The sequence below is a fragment of the Oncorhynchus masou genome, chromosome 3 (assembly GCF_036934945.1).
Source record: "Oncorhynchus masou masou isolate Uvic2021 chromosome 3, UVic_Omas_1.1, whole genome shotgun sequence".
Taxonomy (NCBI): Eukaryota; Metazoa; Chordata; class Actinopteri; order Salmoniformes; family Salmonidae; genus Oncorhynchus; species Oncorhynchus masou.
In genome coordinates, this window is record NC_088214.1 from 19,896,632 (window position 1) to 19,920,441 (window position 23,810).

Below are 23,810 nucleotides of genomic sequence, written 5' to 3' on the forward strand. Positions count from 1 at the left end.
ATGCTACTGGGAAAGACTTGCCTAATGATTATAAAACAGGGAGAGCGAGAGAGAGAGAGAGAGAGAGAAAGAGAGAGAAAGAGAGAGAGAGAGAGAGAGAGAGAGAGAGAGAGAGAGAGAGAGAGAGAGAGAGAGAAGAGAGAGAGAGAGAGAGAGAGGCTAAGTCTCTCTTGGCTCATGTGTATCATCCCTAGCTGGAGTAAGCATGCAAGGCTGAAGGAATCAGCTATGGACTTCAAAGTACTCTCGTAGAATAGACAGGCATAAAGGATGGCTTCTCTCGGGGCATACACAGGCTGAACCTCCAGGGATTCCCTGTTGTTTACAGTTGATCAGCATCTACAGATTGGAACAGTATTCATTAGGATTAGAATAAATCTTTAATTGTACAAACCGTGATTGGAACCGAGAGGTTAAGGTTTAATCCTGGACAGGCTTGAATGTTGGTTTACTCACTATAAAGGGATTTCACATTTATCAATGTACACACTACCCTTAGAGTTTCTCTATGTCGCACCAACCCAGCAGTAGAACTATATAACAGTGCGAAGCAAGAGTGGATTATAAGGATTCAAAATGGCTTCAGGTCACTATAAGAAGATCCAAGGCATTCTGAATTGATTCTGCGATTGACAGGTCGTGACCTTGAGACCATAGTGCCTCGATCACAACGACACCAGAACCACGTTCACTTCCAATGGAACGGTGCGTTTGCCTTGCAGCATGTCGTTGCAGAGGCCGTTGCAGTGCGCTCTGTGTGGTGCATACGTTGGATTCATGGAACGTATGCGTCAAAATGTATGCTTAGACTGCTCGACAGAAATGGTAACAGAAGGTGAATGTTAAACTTCTGTTTCACACATATCCAGATGCTGCTGCGTACCATTTTGCGCAATGATGCTGTAGGTGTGAACAAGGTGCAAGGTTCTATCTGCCCAAAGCACAGAGATATTGAGCATAAAAGTTTTCACATGCCAGATCTCAGAACTGTTTTGTAGTGAATTCTTATTTTGTTAACCATTAAGGTCCTCAGCTTAAAGGTACCTAAAGTGCAGAGTATCAAAATCCTGAGACATTTGTAAATCTGTTTCTTTAGTGGGGTGCAATAGCAGATATAACCGTATGGCTCTGAAATATCAATCTGGGTTCAGCCATAAGGTTGTGTCTGACACTTCTGAATTAGACATGTTCAGTTTTTAAGAAGACTGTAGCTATTTGAGTAGCATAAATTATAGAATAACACTATTGTATCAGGATAGGGTCAGAACACATCATCAAATACATTTAGACATGTATTATGATCCTCAGATGAGTTACTGTCATCACTGAACAACGATGTGATATCATTTACTGTAAGATTTCTGACAGTGTTGTTTTTTTTTTGCTTGCGTGCCTTTATTGCTTGCTAGAATAGCCTAGATCATACTTAGAGGGAGATGGCAGAGACATGTGTTCTGATTCGTTTTGTATTTGTTCAGGCTTGTGATTGGATTGCAGATCGAACCTTATATCACAAAGTTCAAATTGGTTCATGCAGATAGAATTGTTTTTTGTTGTTTTGTTTTTACTTAAAATGTACTTTTTCAAAATGTTTACTTCACAGAGATATGAAAAACCATCTAAAGATCAGATAGAACCTTATATTGCCTATGTCTCAAGGTGTTGGAAGTCATTAGTCATTCATCTACAAGTGCTTGTGACCATGAAATAGGCTGCTGTATTTAAGGATGCTTAGTAAGCTCAGTATATTTGATATATTTGTCTGTTGTGTTTCCTTTAGATTGGCTGTAAGGTGGCAGTGACCCTGTTCCTATATTTCCTGGCTACCAACTACTATTGGATCCTAGTAGAGGGTCTGTACCTCCACAGCCTCATCTTCATGACCTTCTTCTCAGACAGGAAGTACCTCTGGGGATTCACTCTAATTGGATGGGGTGAGTGTTCCCAGAATTCTTTGGAGGTTTTACTGCAGATTCACAGCTACGAAGTCAAAAAATAAGCTAAACAAACTATCCCAGACAGATGTATTAATCAATCAATTTCAAAAGCCATTCCAATGTTGTCATGTTTCGAGGAAGGTTTAGAAGAAAGCTGATAATATTATTTGATTCCACAATTGTCTACAGTTCATTGGTTTCACACATACTTTCACACATTCACTGACCATCTCGAATCCCACCGTACCTTCTCCGGTATGCAATCTGGTTTCCGAGCCGGTCACGGGTGCACCTCAGCCACACTCAAGGTACTAAACGACATCATAACCGCCATCGATAAAAGACAGTACTGTGCAGCCGTCTTCATCGACCTTGCCAAGGCTTTCGACTCTGTCAATCACCATATTCTTATCGGCAGACTCAGTAGCCTCGGTTTTTCGGATGACTGCCTTGCCTGGTTCACCAATTACTTTGCAGACAGAGTTCAGTGTGTCAAATCGGAGGGCATGCTGTCCGGTCCTCTGGCAGTCTCTATGGGGGTGCCACAGGGTTCAATTCTCAGGCCGACTCTTTTCTCTGTATATATCAAGGATGTTGCTCTTGCTGCGGGCGATTCCCTGATCCACCTCTACGCAGACAACACCATTCTATATACTTTCGGCCCGTCATTGGACACTGTGCTATCTAACCTCCAAACGAGCTTCAATGCCATACAACACTCCTTCCGTGGCCTCCAACTGCTCTTAAACGCTAGTAAAACCAAATGCATGCTTTTCAACCGATCTCTGCCTGCACCCGCATGCCCGACTAGCATCACCACACTGGATGGTTCCGACCTTGAATATGTGGACACCTATAAGTACCTAGGTGTCTGGCTAGACTGCAAACTCTCCTTCCAGACCCATATCAAATATCTCCAATCGAAAATCAAATCAAGAGTCGGCTTTCCATTCCGTAACAAAGCCTCCTTCACTCACGCTGCCAAGCTTACCCTAGTAAAACTGACTATCCTACCGATCCTCGACTTCGACGATGTCATCTACAAAATTGCTTCCAGCACTCTTCTCAGCAAACTGGATGCAGTTTATCACAGTGCCATCCGTTTTGTCACTAAAGCACCTTATACTACCCACCACTGCGACTTGTATGCTCTAGTCGGCTGGCCCTCGCTACATATTCGTCGCAAGACCTACTGGCTCCAGGTCGTCTACAAGGCCATGCTAGGTAAAGCTCCGCCTTATCTCAGTTCACTGGTCACGATGGCAACACCCATCCGTAGCACGCGCTCCAGCAGGTATATCTCACTGATCATCCCTAAAGCCAACACCTCATTCGGCCGCCTTTCGTTCCAGTACTCTGCTGCCTGTGACTGGAACGAATTGCAAAAATCGCTGAAGTTGGAGACCTTTATCTCCCTCACCAACTTCAAACATCAGCTATCTGAGCAGCTAACCGATCGCTGCAGCTGTACATAATCTATTGGTAAATAGCCCACCCATTTTCACCTACCTCATCCCCACAGTTTTTATTTATTTACTTTTCTGCTCTTTTGCACACCAATATCTCTACCTGTACATGATCATTTATCACTCCAGTGTTAATCTGCAATATTGTAATTATTCGCCTACCTCCTCATGCCTTTTGCACACATTGTATATAGACTCCCCTTTTTTTCTACTGTGTTATTGACTTGTTAATTGTTTACTCCATGTGTAACTCTGTGTTGTCTGTTCACACTGCTATGCTTTATCTTGGCCAGTTCGCAGTTGTAAATGAGAACTTGTTCTCAACTAGCCTACCTGGTTAAATAAAGGTGAAATAAATAAAAATACTGTGTGAGTTCTACTATAATCAGAACTCAAGAAGAGTTCAGAAAACTCGGCTGTACGGCTCCTGCATTGTACACACTGTGCATATCTGTTATGTAAGCACAGCGCATACAATGTGGATGCCGTGTCACCCAATTGCCTCGCTGCACGAATCCGAAAAACTACATTATATTAGCAGTATATTACAAGGGTAATTTTGACTTGAATCCACAATGATAATTGAAAGAAAATGACTGTATTTTGTTTCTGAATCATTGTTTGTGTGATTGCAAATAATTATGCTCTGTTCTGTAGGGGTCTAGGCTGTTTAGTTGTTTTGAGATCTTTTTTATGTTTGTTGTTGTTGATTTACAGGGGTCCCAGCTATGTTTGTGACAGTGTGGGCGAGTGTGAGAGCCACCTTGGCAGACACAGAGTAAGTACTGCACTAAAATCCCAATTCGTCATTGATGATGTCAGCTCTAAACACATAGTACTGTACATTTGCCAGAATCTTTCATGGGAATGTGAATCTGGACCTTAGAACATGTTCCAGAATCCTCTTAGATTCTTAGAGCATTTAAGGGTGTGAGTGTACATCCTCAATTTCATAGAAACACGCAATGCAGTATTTACACAGTAGTACCTCTCACAAATAGATTCTGACAGTTTTCAGGATAGGAAATGTGTGTACGGAGGCAGTAGTTTGTGTACAAGGACCGTGTGTAAACATAGCCATGGCTGGTTGGATTGAATTCCAGCCTTGGACTCGGAGCCTAGGAACAGACTGTAAGCACTGCCAACTTCCCCATGTGTTGTTGCTACACTAGGATAAACCGAAACAGATCAGATCCTGAAAGCGATTAGTTAAACAATTATACCTACCTGTATTAGTTTTTCATAAATGCCCTGTTTATCACTTCCAGGTGCTGGGACCTAAGTGCCGGCAATCTGAAGTGGATCGTACAAGTGCCCATTCTAACAGCAATAGTGGTAAGTAAACATGTCAATTGAAAATCTTAATTGGCGTAATGGCATTTAACATTTTCGATTGACACGTTTACTTACCACAATTACTTACCACTATGACCACCATTTGCTTTTTGAGAGATTTGGCCTTGGTGTTCTACATTGTGTCATTTTCTGTTTTCAAAGGTGAATTTTATGCTGTTCCTGAATATAATAAGAGTTCTGGCCACTAAACTTCGGGAGACAAATGCTGGCAGATGTGACACAAGACAGCAGTACAGGTAAGAAGCATTACTCCGACTGACTGCTCCTCCTTCCCTGACTGCTTTATCGTGACATTTGTATTCTGTTTTATCTCCAGCATGCTGATAGAAATATAGACTCTTTGTCACACCAAAACATGCCACCAATAATGTCAGTGATACATAGTATGTATGAAAATGCATAATGCAGTGAATGACCACGATAATATCAAACTTAATCTCCTCATTACAATAAATGTCACGCACAGTAAATCTAAAAATAAATGTTAAAAGTATAATAATAATAATCACATTGAAATCTGTACAGAACTGTAGAAATCTGTACAGAACTGTAAAGGTACAGTAGATGATCTTTGTAGCTGCCAAAAAAAAGAACAATGGGGCAAAATGCCAATAAATACACAGAGTGTACAAAACATGACAATCTATGTATTTCCATGACATAGACTGACCAGGTGAAAGATTTGATCCCTTATTGATATCACCTATTAAATCCATTTCAATCAGTGTAGATGAATGGGGGGAGACAGGTTACAGAAGGGTGTTTATCTTCTTGCGTCGAGCAATCCCGGATCCGGGATCCTATTTATAGCCTCAAGCTCATTAGCATAACGTAACATTAACTATTCATGAAAATCGCAAACGAAATGAAATAAATATATTTGCTCTCAAGCTTAGACTTTTGTTAACAACACTGCTAGAATTCAGCCAGCAACATTTTCACAAAAACAAGAAAATCATTAAAATAAAATAATTTACCTTTGAAGAACTTCAGATGTTTTCAATGAGGAGACTCTCAGTTAGATAGCAAATGTTCAGTTTTTCAAAAAATATTATTTGTGTAGGACAAATCGCTCCGTTTTGTTCACGTTTGGCTATGAAAAAAACCTGTATCCAGTTATAGCCTCAAGCTCATTAGCATAACGTAACGTTAACTATTTATGAAAATCGCAAATGAAATGAAATGAATGTGCTAGCTCTCAAGCTTAGCCTTTTCTTAACAACACTGTCATCTCAGATTTTCAAAATATGCTTTTGAACCATAACAAAACAAGCATTTGTGTAAGAGTATTGATAGCTAGCGTAGCATTTAGCGTAGCATTTAGCGGGTAACATTTGCACAAAAAACAGAAAAGGATACAAATAAAATCATTTACCTTTGAAGAACTTCGGATGTTTTCAATGAGGAGACTCTCAGTTACATAGCAAATGTTCAGTTTTTCCTCGAAGATTCTTTGTGTAGGAGAAATCGCTCCGTTTTGTACATCACGTTTGGGTACCAAAAAACCCCGAAAATTCAGTCATCAAAACGGCGAACTGTTTTCCAAATTAACTCCATAATATCGACTGAAACACGGCAAACGCTGTTTAGAATCAATCCTCAAGGTGTTTTTCACATATCTCTTCATTGATATATCGTTCGTGGATGTCTACTTTCTCCTCTGAATCGCTTGGAAAAAGACGTGCAGTTGAAGATGACGCACCAATTTCGACGGAGGACACCGGGCGGACACCTGGCAAATGTAGTCTCTTATGGTCAATCTTCCAATGATATGCCTACAAATACGTCACAATGCTGCAGACACCTTGGAGAAACGATAGATCGGGCAGGCTCATTCCTTGCGCATTCACAGCCATATAAGGAGACAATGAAAAACAGAGCCTCAAAAATCCTGCTCATTTCCTGTTTGAAGTTTCATCTTGGTTTCGCCTGTAGCATCAGTTCTGGGGCACTCACAGACAATATCTTTGCAGTTGTGGAAACGTCAGAGTGTTCTCTTTCCAAAGCTGTCAATTATATGCATAGTCGAGCATCTTTTTGTGACAAAATATTGCGCTTAAAACGGGCACGTTTTTTATCCAATAATGAAATAGAGCCCCCATAGATGTAAGAGGTTTTAAGCCTTTAGACAAGACATGGATTGTGTATGTGTACCATTAAGAGGGTGAATGGGCAAGAAAATATATTTAAGTGCCTTTGAAAGTGGTATAGTAGTAGGTGCATGGCGCACCAGTTTGAATGTGTCAAAAACTACAACGCTGCTGGGTTTTCAAAGCTTAACAGTTTCCTGTGTGTATCAAGAATGGCCCACCACCCAAAGGACATCCAGCCAACTTGACACAACTCTGGGAAGCATTGGAGTCAAAATGGGCCAGCATCCCTGTGGAACGCTTTTGACACCTTGTAGAATCCATGCCCTGACACATTGAGGCTGTTATGAGGGCAAAAGGAGGTATTAGGAAGGTGCTCTGTTCTGTACGCTCTGTGTAGATTGTAAGAAAAAAGAATCTTATGAACATTTGCTTGTATTTATTCAGGAAACTGTTGAAGTCTACATTGGTCCTGATGCCACTGTTTGGTGTCCACTACATAGTGTTCATGGCGATGCCTTATACTGAAGTGACTGAAGTCCCATGGCAGATACAGATGCACTATGAGATGCTATTCAATTCATTCCAGGTACCGACTTATGTTGTACAGCATGGATGGATGGATGGATGAATGAATGAACAAACTAACTAATGAATGAATGAACAAACAAACAAAACAATGAATTAATATACTACTGCATATGGGTTTAGTCACAGGCAGCCAGCAATGGATCCGAAACGATGGGCTACTACAGTACTTTAAAAAGATCCACTAAGGGGCACTGCATCTGTTCTAGTGGTGTGCTACACATAATTAGCTTTTGAGTTGTGATTAAACTGTGATGAGTTAAGATTTTGAGAGAGCAAAGCTCAGTGTTTTCAGAGTAAGCAGCTGGTATCAATGACGTGAAGAAGTCACTTTAGATTGCATGGCATTCTTCCAGAGTGCTCTGGATAGATGCACAGGTCAACCTGTGAACTTTGAGGCTTAAGCAAAAATGTAATAATGTTTTTTTTATCCTTTTCAGGGATTCTTTGTTGCAATTATATATTGTTTCTGCAATGGGGAGGTAAGGACTACTTTGAACAACTTTGTTAATATATTTCTTTGAAAATGTCTGCAATGACTCATTATAGTATTTTATTTAGACAAAATATGTAATCCTGAAAGATGATATAATGTTCAAGATGAATTGCAGTCACAGCATGCACAGACCTGAGACTCAATTATTGTATGTCACAGTAGATTAGATCTATTTAGTGACAATCTCATTTCTTTCCATCTTTAGGTCCAAGCGGAAATTAAGAAATCGTGGAGCAGGAGGACACTAGCGCTGGACTTTAAACGTAAAGCCCGTAGTGGCAGTAACACATATAGTTATGGACCTATGGTGTCTCACACCAGTGTAACCAACGTCACTGCCCGGGGGCCCCTGGCACTGCACCTCACCACGCGCCTTGGGGGCCCCGTCACCGTGAACGGGCACCGGAATCTCCCGGGGTACGTGAAGAATGGTTCCATCTCTGAGCACTCCATCCCTTCCTCAGGACAGGAGTTACATGTTCCCGAGGAGGAGCAGCCATCCAGTAATGTGCCACCGCATTCTGTTGAGGAGGAGAAACCCTCGCCTGTAGTGGAGGAGGAGCGGGAGACCGTCATGTGACAATCATGTGACCTCTTGCGAGAGACCTTCAGGCAGCCTATAGCGCCTCCACTGTGAGGACGATCTCTGTAGGAATGAGTCATGGGAAAGATCTCCTTGTGTCCTCTCTCCTCATCTCCAGAGGGACCTTTGGCTTTCTCATCCAATGAGTTTTGAAAAGGAGAAGAGGAGAGAGGGCGCAATTGAGAGCTTCCCATGAAACATAGCACCACATAGACCAGTCAAGCTTCTCAGTTGATTTTATTTCACTGCCTTCAATGTGTTGCAGCAAGTACTTTATAATGGATGAATACCAACCATGGTCTGTGGATGAACAGTAGGCTAATGTGTCTGACTGAAACAGACAGCATTGATTGTCCACAGGTCCTGTGGCTGAAGGTATCAACTGTATACTATAGGTCCTCATTCTGGCAGGAGCATCTTAGGTTATGTTAGTGTAGCAGATGGCTAAGTTAGCATACAGATCACTAGCTCACATTTGCTACATTAGGCACTCCTAGTGATATGAGAATATGCCTGGCTGCAGTTGATTCTGCCTGCGTAGTTGGGGAGATCTCGCTACGTTTCAATTTGTTTGAAAATGTGGATGTACATTGAGATGACCCAACCCACTTTGATGTAGCTGAAAGGGAATAAAACTCAGGTCCTCTAAACCCTCCATTCTAGTGCATCAGTTGGAGCTAGTCTGTAGTTTCAGAGGTGTGCTGGCTTCTAGAGTTGATTTATATGGAGAAAGGCCCAATGGATTACTTTTCCCCATGAGTATCAACTTTTTGTACAGTTTGTATTTTTGCTATTTAAAAGAGACTATCCTAATATTCAATGGCTAATGAAGGTTATGCTTTTTCCAGGATGTGTTGATGATTACATTCTTCAATAATAATATTATATTTCACAATATATAATGCCACAAAAGTAACCAAAACTTGGAGCCCATTGGAGTCAAAACGTGATTTTCCTGTGTTTAATATATATTTCAACACTCTGAGGTTTGAATAATACTGTAAAATTGTGAAAATTATGATTATGCCCTTTTAATGTAAGAGCCATTTGAAAAGACCGCCTGAAATTTCTGCCTGTTTTGGTTGGATGGAATTTTGGTCTGTCTGGCAATATCACCAGGGGGTAAATTAGTTAATAGTTAATAACAATAAGAAAGAGAGTTCCAAACTTCTCTGCAAATAATAGCTCGTTTTCAGTTTTCCTCTCCCAACTCAGACTACTCTCAGATAGTCCTAGAAAAATTCTTGCTTGAGAAATTACTCTTTGCTAAGAAGGAATTTTGGTTTCTTTTTTACCATTTTAATTGAAAACAATCACAGTAAGGTACTTAATTGTTACCCGGAAATGATTTGTTATTAATTTAAGACACAAACGGCTGCATTGGACCTAAAGTTTTGGGAGAAATGGAGTGGTAGAGACAGCTCAAAGAGGACGAAAAATGGCTATTATTATAATGGAATTGTAGAAAAATACTTTATTAATGTTTTAAAGGGAGGCACCCTCTCCAAAACTCAGGGTGCAGAAAACAGTAAAAAAATAAATACGACATTTTAATTAGATGAGGAATTCCCAAATTCCACAGGAGAATTCCCAGGGAGACTTGGGAAGAGACGGACCGTATGAAGGAACACCAGAACTGAATAGTACACAACTGTTATGTTTTATATAGTCCAGTGTTTTGCTGCTCTTTTTGTATATACAGTATGTATGCATTTGCATAGAAGTCACAATGTTTACAATGATAATAAAATCCATTCTAGCTGTGAGCTAAAATAGCATCAAAGGTCATGTAAATGTATTAGAACTATAATTTGATATTTGTACAGACTGTTGAAAATGTTAAGGGATGTTGAAAATGTAGAATGATTTATATTGTATTTTGTGGTAAAAACATTGAAACTGGATATTTACTATAGGTGAGGGACAACATACTGTATGAGGATTCAGGACCATAGAGTTAAGATTTGAGTAGAATGCCTATCAGAGGTAATAACATTAGACAGATATTTACACTATACTCACATGTAATTCGGTGAATATGGAAGTTTAGGTTGATGGGAGTCAAGAACTCAATTGCACTCCGCTACTGTATATCCACATGTATACACTTTGACCCTACAGTTCCCTCCCCCACTACTCTATATCCACATTTATAAAGTGGGAGGTTTGAGCCCTGAATTCTGATTGGCTGAAGGCCATGGTATATCAGGCCATATACCAAGAGGTATGAGAAAACATTTAGTTTTACTGATCCAATTACGTTGGTAACCAGTTTATAATAGCATTAAGTCTCCTCTGGGGTTTGTGATATATGGCTAAAATACCACGGCTAAGGGCTGTGTCCAGGCACTCCGCGTTGCGTCGTGCATAAGAACAGCCCTTAGCCGTGGGATATTACATTGGCCATATACCACACATCCCCAGGCCTTCTTCCTGAAGTATATACTTTGTGAAAATATTTCTAGTTACACTTTACATTTCAGTTCCATCACACTGCAGTTTGCTTCCCAGACAATGTTCACGGAGTGAAGTGAAGGGATAAAGTGATTTGCTTGTTAGTTTGTCACAGAAGCAGAATGTGTGTCTTTTAGAGTGTGTCAAGTAGCCTGGTCCTATACAGTACAATATGTGCTGTAGCCATTGTCATGCCTTACTGTATGTACTGTATGTTTGACATGAAAATTAATGAACACATAGAACACAGAGAGGAGTTGGCTAAAGCACAAACAGACTCATTCACCAGGCTATGTGTAAAGATGTCAAGGTCCCAACACGCAATGTCACGTTTCATTCCCAATCCGTCCTAATAGTTCATATACGTTTTCAACCCTGTCCATCCCAATGTCCGTTTCATTCCAATCCGTCCCAATAGATTATATATATATTTTCAACCCTGTCCATCCCAATGTCTGTTTCATTCCAATCCGTCCCAATAGATTATATATATATTTTCAACCCTGTCCATCCCAATGTCTGTTTCATTCCAATCCGTCCCAATAGTTCATATACGTTTTCAACCCTGTCCATCCCAATGTTACGTTTCATTCAAATCCGTCCCAATAGTTCATATACGTTTTCAACCCTGTCCATCCCAATGTACGTTTCATTCAAATCCGTCCCAATAGTTCATATACGTTTTCAACCCTGTCCATCCCAATGTTACGTTTCATTCAAATCCGTCCCAATAGTTCATATACGTTTTCAACCCTGTCCATCCCAATGTTACGTTTCATTCAAATCCGTCCCAATAGTTCATATACGTTTTCAACCCTGTCCATCCCAATGTTACGTTTCATTCAAATCCGTCCCAATAGTTCATATACGTTTTCAACCCTGTCCATCCCAATGTACGTTTCATTCAAATCCGTCCCAATAGTTCATATACGTTTTCAACCCTGTCCATCCCAATGTCCGTTTCATTCCAATCCGTCCCAATAGATTATATATATATTTTCAACCCTGTCCATCCCAATGTACGTTTCATTCCAATCCGTCCCAATAGTTCATATACGTTTTCAACCCTGTCCATCCCAACGTCCGTTTCATTCCAATCCGTCCCAATAGTTCATATACGTTTTCAACCCTGTCCATCCCAATGTACGTTTCATTCCAATCCGTCCCAATAGATTATATATATATTTTCAACCCTGTCCATCCCAATGTACGTTTCATTCCAATCCGTCCCAATAGTTCATATACGTTTTCAACCCTGTCCATCCCAATGTACGTTTCATTCCAATCCGTCCCAATAGTTCATATACGTTTTCAACCCTGTCCATCCCAATGTTACGTTTCATTCCAATCCGTCCCAATAGTTCATATACGTTTTCAACTCTGTCGATCACAATGTACGTTACATTTCTGATCTCGGTGTGGCTTGCTATTCTTATTTATTGTCATGATCTTGTATGGTTAGTGCACATGATCTTTTATACTGAAGAGTAGAGCTAAATATAAAGGTGGAGATCATTTTCTGCCTCACAAAGATCTGTTGCGTGTTACAAGCGTGATGTAAGGATACCATTAGAGAAAGTGTTACCTAAAGATGCCCTCTAAGCCAACAAGAACATGAAAAATACAGTAGAATATCCCCATTTTCTTATACAGTGGTTATCTTAAACCAACCTACAGCCAACAGATATTCCACTGGCAAGTAGATACGTTTGGGAGTATTATTAGTATTGTGTTTTGTAGGTATGTCCATCTGAACTTTAACTGTCCATGTTTGGTTCGGAGAGGGCAATGCTAGAGCCAGTGTTGATTAGGAAAACATTTTTTATATTTTTTATATTTGAGCACTTTAATACCCTATTATATTTCCTATTGTTGGAGCTAGGAACACAAGCATTTCATTACATCTGCAATAACGTCTGCTAAATATGTGTATGTGACCAATAACATTTCATTTGATTTGATTTATTGATTGTATCATGTAAATGTATTGTTTTTTAAATTCAGTATGTTAACAGGCCAATACTTAACAGAGCTAATATTGTACTCGTTTTTTGAAAGTTACCTCTCATGGAAGTAAAAATTACATGATATTTTCATTGTTTTATTATTTATCTTATATTGAAAATGTGTCTGTCCTCAAAGAGGTAGGAGTTGTTCTTTTTCATTAATAGTCTTTATGCCATGTGTAGAGTGGGTGTGACTGTTTGTGTTTGAAATAGGACACATCATACCTGGTTGATTTCACTCAAAGTCGGTTGAGTGAAGTCAATGTTGTAAATGTAAACGTGGGTTTAAAATAAAATAAAATTCCAATCTAATGTTCATCGTTGTATTGTGAATAAGACATTAAAATTTACAATTGTACTGTAACTGAAGTGTTCATTGAATTTGAAACATGACTGCAATCCTATAGTAATTCTGTTCTTGTTCGAACAAGAATTTACATACAGGTTGAAGAAATTAATGTACTTTTATTCTCATTATATACAATATTATACGTATTCCATATTTACAAAAAGTATTAAAAAAATCGACAAGTAAAAAAATAAATGTGTGTTTCCGGCCCAGTGTTCACTTTTTCACAGCAGGTTTTTTGGCTCCCCCCTTTGCGCCTCCTTTTGGACCTCCTCCTTTATCACCTCCTCCTTTCTCTATCTTCTTCCCTTTTACTTCACTTGCTTCTCCTTTCTTTCCTCCTTCCTTTTCACCCTTTTCTCCTTTTTTCTTAGTTGATCCCTCCTTTTCATCATCCTTTTCCTCCTTGGCACCCTTGCCCTCTTTCTTTCCCTTGGTCTTCTTTTCCCCCTTGTCACCGTCCACTTTTCCTGAGACTGTTGTTACCGCTTCTTTTTTCTCCACAACTACAGCTAGAAGGATAAGAAGCACAAAAGGGAACAATCACTTGGAGGCCGCAACAACAGCATTTGTTATCATCAAGACCTCTGACAGCAATAATATCTGGTAAGTGGAAAGGAAAATATATAATCCCAGCAAAGAGAACCCTACCTTCAGTGGGTCACAGTATTCTAATGAATGCGCATCTGTCTTTCTCCATTCTAATGAACACGGCCTATATATTCTACTAATGAGATTTCATACGTTTACTGGGCTGGCTGCGAAACAAATTATGGATATTTGAAATAGAAAAATATTTGATTTACTACGTTTGAATCTACCAGAAGGCCATGAAGTACTGTAGGCAATCTGCACTCCAGAGGATTTCATAATCCTGGTAACTGATCACGGCAAACATGACAATCTAAATGGCCTCTGTATTACACAACATCAAAATAACTATGTTTGTTCTATGCTATGAGTGTCGTTTGCTCCACCTCCGACAACCAATCAAAATGTAAGGTGAACCCAGGTCAAGGTAGGATGAGCTTCCCGCAGATGCTAGGACAGCAGAGTTCCTGTTCATCTTCTGAAAATGTTTGAAACCCTAACTCTTTAAAAAGTATCTTAAATACCCCCCCACAAAATACCCCCCCCAAAAAAAACAACAACAATACAAATAAAAACTTAACACCCTTGTCGTTCATGAACTAACACTCGCACTTCATCTTTTACTACTCACACTGACTTTGCTGATAGCTACTTTATTGAGGAAATATGTGCTTACAATGACTGTGAATTATGGTTTTCTCACCTAGCTATCTTAAGTTGAATGCACTAACTGTGAGTCGCTCTTGATAAGAGAGTCTGCTAAATGACTAAAATGTCAATCAAATGAGACTTTACTGCAAAGCAAATAGATCTAAAATATATGGAAATAATTCAAGACGTACAGTGCCTTGAGAAAGTATTCACACCCCTTGAATTTTTCCATATTTTGTTGTGTCACACCTACCTACAATACCACATAATTAATAAAAAATGGGGAGGGATGGTAGACTTAGAGGGGAAGGATCATAGGGTTAGAGGAAAATAATAAAGGAAAATGCATTTACAAAATCTAAATATATATATTTGATATACAGTACCAGTCAAACGTTTGGACACATCTACTCATTCAAGGGTTTTTCTTTATTTTGACTACATTGTAGAACAATAGTGAAGGCATCAAAACTATGAAATAAAACATATGGAATCATGTAGTAACCAAAAAAGTGTTAAACTATAAATACATTTTATATTTGAGATTCTTCAAATTAGCCACCCTTTGCCTTGATGAGAACTTTGCACACTCTTGGCATTCTCTCACCCAACTTCATGAGATAGTCACCTGGAATGCATTTGTGAAATTTCTTTCATTCTTAATGCGTTTGAGCCAATCAGTTGTGATGTGACAGGGTAGGGGTGGTATACAGAGGATAGCCTTATTTGGTAAAATACCAAGTCCATAAAATGGCAAGAACAGCTCAAATAAGCAAAGAGAAAAGACAGTTCAAAATTACTTTAAGACATCAAGGTCAGTCAATCCGGAATATTTCAAGAACTTTTAAGGTTTCTTAAAGTGCAGTCGCAAAAATGATCAAGCGCTATGATGAGACTGGCTCTCAAGAGGACCGCCACAGGAAAGGAAGACCAATAGTTACCTCTGCTGCAGAGGATAAGTTCATTAGAGTTACCAGCCTCAGAAATCGGCATTTAACTGCACCTCAGATTGCAGCCCAAATAAACGCTTCATAGATTTCAAGTAACAGACACATCTCAACATCAGCTGTTTAGAGGAGACTGCGTGAATCAGGCCTTCATGGTCGAATTGCTGCAAAGAAACCACTACTAAAAGACACCAATAAAAAGAGACTTGCTTGGGCCAAGAACCACGAGCAATGGACATTAGAACGATGGAAATCTGTCCTTTGGTCTTATTAGTCCAAATTTGAGATTTTTGGTTCCAACCGCTGTGTCTTTGTGGGACGCAGAGTAGGTGAACGGATGATGTCCGCATGTGTGGTTCCCACTGTGAAGCATGGAGGCGAAGTTGTGATGATGTGGGGGTGCTTTGCTGGTGACACTGTGATTTATTTAGAATTCAGGGCACACTTAACCAGCATGGCTACCACAGCATTCTGCAGCAATACGCCGCCCCGTCTGGTTTGCACTTAGTGGGAATATCATTTGTTTTTCAACAGGACATTGATCCAAAAACAGGCTCTGAAAGGGCTATTTGACCAAGAAGGAGAGTGATAGAGTGCTGCATCAGATGACCTGGCCTCAACAATCACACAACCACAACCCAATTGAGATGGTTTGGGATGAGTTGGACAGCAGAGTGAAGGAAAAGCAGCCAACAAGTGCTCAGCATATGTGGGAACTCCTTCAAGACTGTTGGGAAAGCATTCCAGGTGATTACCTCATGAAGTTCGTTGAGAGAATGCCAAGAGTGTGCAACGCTGTCAACAAGGCAAAGGGTGGCTACTTGGAAAAATCTCAAATATAGTATGATTTATTTAACACTTTTTTGGTTACTACATGATTCCATATGTTTAATTTCACAGTTTTATGTCTTCACTATTATTCTACAACGTACAAAATAGTAAAAATAAATAAAAACCCTTGAGTGAGTAGGTGTGTCCAAACTTTTAACTGGTACTGTATATACATTTTAAGTCGTAAGTATACATACAGTTAGGTTGGAGTCATTAAAACTCGTTTTTCAACCACTCCACAAATTTCTTGATGACAAACTATGGTTTTGGCAAGTTGGTTAGGACATCTACTTTGTGCATGACACAAGTAATTTTTACAACAATTGTTTACAGAGAGATTATTTATATTATACAGACATATTACTTATAATTCACTGTATCACAATTCCAGTGGGTCAGTTTACAAACACCAAGTTGATTGTTTCTTTAAACAGCTTGGAAAATTCCAGAAAATTATGTCATGACAATTAGCTTCTGATAGGCATTGATACATCTGTACAAACAATAGTACGCAAGTATGAACACCATGGGACCACGCAGCTGTCATACCGCTCAGAAAGGAGATGCGTTCTGTCTCCTAGAGATGAACGTACTTTGGTGCGAAAAGTGCAAATCAATCCCAGAACAACAGCAAAGGACCTTGTGAAGATGCTGGAGGAAACGGGTACAAAAGTATCTATATCCACAGTAAAACAAGTCTTATATCAACATAACCTGAAAGGCCGTTCAGCAAGGAAGAAGCAACTGCTCCAAAACCGCCATAAAAAAGCTAGACCCAAGTTAAACAATTTCAAGGCAATGCTACCAAATACTAATTGAGTGTATGTAAACTTCTGACCCACTGGGAATGTGATGAACGAAATAAAAGCTGAAATAAATCATTATATCTACTGTTATTCTGACATTTCACATTCTTACAATATAGTCGTGATCCTAGCTGACCTATAACAGGGAATTTTGCTCTGATTAAATGTCAGGAATTTTGAAAAACTGAGTTTAAATGTATTTGGCTAAGGTGTATGTAAACTTCAACTGTATATGGTCTAGCAATGATCAACAACCAATTTGGCAGAGCTTGATAATTTATTTTATAATAATGGGAAAATATTGTACAATCCAGGTGTGCAAGGCTCTTAGAGACTAATCCAGAAGGACTGTAAACACTGCCAAAGGTGATTCTAACATGTATTGACTCAGGGGTGTGAATACGTATGTACATTTCTGTATTTCATTCTCAATAAATTTGCAAAAATGTATTGAAACATGTTTTCACTTTGTCATGTTTATTGTGTGTAGATGGGTAAGAAAAACAATCTATTGAATCCATTTTTTATTCAAATGTAACGCAACAAAAGGTGTGCTAGGTAAAAGGGCATGAATACTTTTTGAAGGCAATGTGGATGGTTATATCCCTTCCTTGATCCAGCATATCCATTGACGTGTATTTATTCATTGTTTCACATGTATTTATTCATTGTTTCCGAAGTCAAATGGCATTTTGAGATAGATGAAAGTATTGAAACTATTTAGATGAAGACTGTTGCGGATACAGGTATTCTGTGTGTGTATCCTGTGTGTGTATTTCTTTTCTCTCTTTCTCCCCTCCTCACAGGTGGCAATCATCATTCCCCAATCAGTCAACATGCAGTCATCAATCAGAAGACACACCTCCTTTTCCCTTACCCTATCACATTTCCTTTTCCTTGGTTTAAAAACCCAATCAGTTGTTTTCTCAGGAGCTCGATCTCTTTGTGTCTCAATCTCTCTTTCTCTGGATTGAGCTCTTTTGTTTTGTTTTAGCACCTCCATATCATTTTGTCCCCACCTGTGAGTATTGGTTTTGTTATGGTGTTTGATGGTGGGAAAAGGGGGAACCAAGACAAGTTGCCCATGGGCATACACTACCCGTAGTACTACTTTGTCTAAAAACACTAAAACTGGGCGGACCACCCACTGTATTTTTGGTTAGTTAGTTAGCTGTATGGAAGTAGGCTAGTCTAGCTTAGGGGTATTTTGGGATATTTGTTTCTTTCCTTGGGTCCAGCTCAGCCCCTTTTTCCTTTGTCACTATTACACTTCGCATGAGTTATGTTACGGGTCTCGATAACATCCCCCCCTAGACTGCCGGGCCAAAGGGATTTTTAACAAAGACAAAGCTGTTTATATTCCATCTGTTACAACTAAACATGTGAATCAGCATGAAGACAGACACAGTGTGCATGTCTTACAACGTCCCCTCCATGCATGAGAGGATTTCTGTAATGAAAAATTCAACAGTTCCCACAATCTAGAGCTGTGAAGATTGCGAGGATTACCTCCCGAATGCTCCCTCCCTCTATAACATCCATGGTAACACCCTGGGTGTGCTAGTTCCTGCTCTAGGGGAAACCACTGCTGAGAGGGAAAGGATACTGTTGCTTCTTACTATACCTTCTTAAAGCAATTGAGCGGGACCTTAAGTGCAACAAATGTGTAAAATACTGTATGAATTGGATTCATAACATATCACACGAAAAAAGGATGTAACATACAGGAAATGGATGACGTAGTAGATTGTGGATGGATAACGTAGTAGATTACTTTCAAAGCTACTGGCTAAAATTATGCACAACTTGTATAACACAGCTTGAATACAGTAACAGAGGAGCAAACACAGAGAAATAGAATGGAAGTCCCCATTCAAGTCAATGATTGCATGATTGCATAATTGGAGCAAAGCAGGAAGTAAAAACATAAAGTAAAAGTAGGAAGTGTACCCATCAATCTGTGCTGTGATTTGTTGATTCAACTCAACTGACATGCCATTATATGAGCCACATCAGTTAACATAATTTTAATGAACATTCCACATTACATCCAAGATGGTGTAGCAGTCAGACGTCTTTTGTCCTTGTCTTGTCGTGTCCCATGTATATATCTTTTAAAATATTATTTTTTTTTGCATATATTTTTTAAATATTTTTCTTAACTTCAACCTCAACATACTCTCCTGCAATCCGCCTCACCCAATGTGGTATGGATCTGCTATTTTCTTTACTCTTTGAACCGTAACCCCCAACATAAGCTAGCCAGCTAACTAGCTAATAGTCAGCTAGCTACTTCTAGCGATCATCAGCTACCTTTAGCCCAACTCTCGCCAGTCTGCACAGCGTGACTCAAACCAGAGCAAATCGGACGTATTTTTCTCCATATCTCTGGATTCCTACCTCAAGCTCTGAACCTTTTCACCTGGATCATTGCAACTTGCCCAAGCCTCCCCATTTCCCCCATTTCTCCTTCACCCAAATCCTGATAGCTGATGTTCTGAAAGAGCTGCAAAACATGGACCCCTACAAATCAGCCGGGCTAGACAATCTGAACCCTCTCTTTCTAAAATTATCCGCCAAAATTGTTGCAACCCCTATTACTAGCCTGTTCAACCTCTCTTTCGTATCGTCTAAGATTCCCTATATCTATCCTACCCTGCCTTTCTAAGGTCATTTTGAATCCCACCTTACCTTCTCCACTATGCAATCTGGTTCTGAGCTGGTCAAGGGTGCACCTCAGCCACGCTCAAGGTCCTAAACGATATCATAACCGCCATCGATAGGAGACAATTCTGTGCAGCTGTATTCATCGACCTGGCCAATGCTTTCGACGCTGTCAATCACCACATTCTTATTAGCAGACTCAACAGCCTTGGTGTCTCAAATGACTGCCTTGCCTGGTTCACCAACTACTTCTCAGACAGAGTTCAGTGTGTCAAATTGGAGGGCCTGTTGTCCGGACCTCTGACAGTCTCTATGGGGGAGCCACAGGGTTCAATCCTTGGGCCGTCACTTTTCTCTGTACACATCAATGACGTTGCTCTTGCTGCTGGTGATTCTCTGATCCACCTCTACGCAGATGAAACCATTCTGTATACTTCTGGCCAGACGAGCTTCAATGCCATACAACTTTCCATCCGTGGCCTCCAACTGCTCTTAAATGCAAGTAAAACTAAATGCATGCTCTTCAACCAATCGTTGCCCACACCTGCCTGCCCGTCCAGAATCACTATTCTGTTCTGACTTAGAATATGTGACAACTACAAATACCTAGGTGTCTGGTTAGACTGTAAACTCTCCTTCCAGACTCACATTAAGCATCTCAATCCAAAATTAAATCTAGAATCGGCTTCCTATTTCGCAACAAATCATCCTTCACTCATGCTGCCAAACACCCCTGTAAAACTGACTATCCTACCGAACCTTGACTTCGGCGATGTCATTTACAAAATAGCCTCCAACACTCTACTCAGCAAATTGGATGCAGTCTATCACAGTGCCATCCATTTTGCAACCAAAGCCCCATATACTGCCCACCACTGCGACCGGTATGCCCTCGTCTGGCCATCGCTTCATATTTGTCGCCAAACCCACTGGCTCCAGGTCATCTATAAGTCTATGCTAGGTCAAGCCCCGCCTTATCTCAGCTCACGGGTCACCATAGCAGCACCCACCCATAGCACTGGTCACCCCCAAAGCCAATTCCTCCTTTAGCCGCATTTCCTTCCAGTTCTCTGCTGCCAATGACTGGAACGAACTACAAAAATCAAATTTTAAGCACCAGCTGTCAGAGCCTCTCACAGATCACTGCACCTATACATAGCCCATCTGTAAATAGCCCATCCAACTACCTCATCCCCATACTGTTATTTATTTTGCTTCTTTGCACTTAAGTATCTCTACTTGCACACTCATCTTCTGCACATCTATCACTCTAGTGTTTAATTGCTATATAGTAATTATTTCTGGACTATTTATTGCCTTACCTCCCTTATCCTACCTCATTTGCACCACACTTTATATAGACTTTTTCTATTGTATTATTGACTGTATGTTTGTTTATTCCATGTGTAACTCTGTGTTGTTTGTGTCGCACTGATTTGCTTTATCTAGGCCAGGTCGCAGTTGTAAATGAGAACTTGTTCTACCTGGTTAAATAAAGGTGGAATACATTTTTTTACAAAAAAATGTAAAATTACAATGGAGATGATTGCATCACAATACCAAATTGTGAGGGATTTCTGACATTGCAATGCAGCAAATGCATGGAGCACAACCCCACTAACTTCGTCACCGACAAGAGCAGGGTGGATTTTGTGGCTCTACTCATAGGCAAAGCCCTGGATTCCCACAGCCATATGGACTGCCAACAGCACAGAACTAGGCTCATTTCCGCACCCTCTTCAAGGAGGTATTCACTCTCCCTCCGGTCGTCCTATAGGAGACCTCCTCATAGAATTTCAACAAGGATGCAATTCAGCTGCCTATTATGGCTTTAGGGAGTAGATGGGATGAGGTTGCTTTACTTACCATGTACCAAAGAGGGCTCATCAGGGAATTTCAGGCAGAGCTGGCCTGTAAAGGTGAACTTCAATACAATTTGTATGTCCATTTCCATCGACCACCTTATTGCCGACCGTCAAAGAACTCTGCCACCCAGGAACCCGAAACCTTTTCTTTTCATGATCCCGTCTGAGTCTTCCTGAGCCCATGCAATTGGGCCATGCTCCTCCCCCATGTATCGGACGTCAAAGGCGGATCCATAAAGGGCTCTGCCTATACTGTGGAGGGAATAATCATCTACTCAGCCATTGCCCTGTTCACCCCCACAGAGATAAGGGTCCCCCCGTGCCATGCAGGTATGCGTGTCCTTATTTCTAAATGTCTCCCAGAATCAATTCTCCATTCCAGTATTGATAACCGTGAAGGGTGTTACCAAGTACGTAGAAAGCTTGATAGATTCGGGACCAGCAGGTAATTTTATCGATCACCAGCTAGCACAAGAGCTTGATATTGATCTGTCACCTATCCCTTAAGGATTAACACCCGAGATGGGCAGCCATTGGGCACGGGCTTCATCACGCACCTGATACAGAGCGTCACCTTCCAGATTGGAGTTTTCCATGCAGAAACCATTCAACTCATGGAACTCTCATCCCAAATACAGACACTCGTTCTCGGACACCCCTGGCTTTGTCGTCACAACCCTGCCATCTCGTGATAACAAGGTGAACTACTGTCCTGGTCTTCTACTTGCTTCTCCAGTTGTCCCAGCCTACCCTGCAGAGCCATCACCATTGAGGACTCTGCCTCGGCAGTGCCACCCACCATACCATCTGAATACGCCCAGTACAGCAATGTCTTCAGCAAAATCGAGGCCTCCACTATGCCACCACATCGCCCAGGGGACTGTGCTATTGACTTACTCCCTGGAGTGTCCCCACCGAAGGGCCGTGTTTACCCCTATCTATTCCGGAAAAGGAGGCAATGGAGAACTACATTGAATCACTCAAACGGTTTCATTCGTCCTTCTTCACCGGCTGCGTCCGGCTTCTTCTTGGGGAAAAAAGTACGGTGGTCTTTGTCCATGTATTAATTGTCGTTCCCTGAATGACATCATAGTCAAGAACCATTTGCCTCTTCCTCTGATCTCAGCGACCCTTGAACAAGTGGGCCGCGCCAACATCTATACTAAACTCGACCTGCAAAGTGCATATAACTTTGTCTGTATACTTGAAGGTGATGAATGGAAGATGGCCTTTATCACCGCTCGAGGGCACTATGAATACCTGTTCATGCCTTACGAATGACCCCGCCGTCTTCCAATCCTTTATGAATGAAGTTTTCTCATCTTCTACATTGTTGACATCTTGATTTACTCCCACTCCCTGAAGGAAAAAATACAGCATGTGCAAAAGGTTCTTCAAGGGCACCTTGACCATAACCTTTATGTGAATACTGTGTAACCTCAGTAAGCATCTTACGGACATCTGGAGGGGTCCGAATGGATGAGAACAAAGTCACCCCCATCAATAATGGGCCCAAACCCACCATCGTTAAGGAACTCCAACTTTTCATTGGGTTCTCCAACTACTATCGCCGGTTCATTCAGAACTTCAGTTCTACTGCCGCTCCCCTAACTGCCCTTACCAGCCAAAAGACCCTGACCCTTCTATGGACTGAAACCGCCCTGACTGCGTTCAACAACTTGAAACACCTCTTCACCTCAGCTCCTGTCCTTCGCCAACCTGATCCGACCCTTCCTTTCACCCTTGAGGTGGAAGCCTCTGGAGTTGGAGCCATACTCTCTCAGCGGGTGGGAACACCTTCCAAAGCACATCCCTGTGCCTTCTTCTCCAGGAAGTTATTCCCAGCTGAGAGGACTTACGATGTGGGGAACTGCACTTCTCACCATCAAGCTGGCCCGCGAGGAGTGGCGCCACTGGTTGGAGGACGCACAACATCCCTTTCTCGTCCTAACAGATCATTGTAATCTGGAATATATCAGATGGGCCAACAGATTAAACTCCAGAGAAGCCCGCTGGTCTCTTCACACACTTCCATTTTCATGTTACTAACATCCTTGAAAAGAAAAACGTAAAAGCTGATGCTCTCTCCTGCCAGTTTGACCTTCCGACCAGTAACTCTGACCCTACACC

The 23,810-nt window shown here is 40.8% G+C and overlaps 1 protein-coding gene across 1 annotated transcript in view; it reads left to right on the forward strand.

Annotated features, from left to right (window-relative positions):
• Positions 1-13,483, forward strand: part of LOC135512326 (parathyroid hormone/parathyroid hormone-related peptide receptor-like) — a 77,886-nt gene extending 64,403 nt beyond the window's left edge. Inside the window, exons 7-13 of the mRNA XM_064934252.1 lie at positions 1,781-1,934; positions 4,121-4,181; positions 4,672-4,738; positions 4,901-4,995; positions 7,297-7,438; positions 7,878-7,919; positions 8,139-13,483. Of these exons, the coding sequence (XP_064790324.1) occupies positions 1,781-1,934; positions 4,121-4,181; positions 4,672-4,738; positions 4,901-4,995; positions 7,297-7,438; positions 7,878-7,919; positions 8,139-8,513 (936 nt within the window). The 3' untranslated portion in view covers positions 8,514-13,483. The remainder of the gene's footprint in view (positions 1-1,780; positions 1,935-4,120; positions 4,182-4,671; positions 4,739-4,900; positions 4,996-7,296; positions 7,439-7,877; positions 7,920-8,138) is intronic.
• The last annotated feature ends 10,327 nt before the right edge of the window (positions 13,484-23,810 follow it).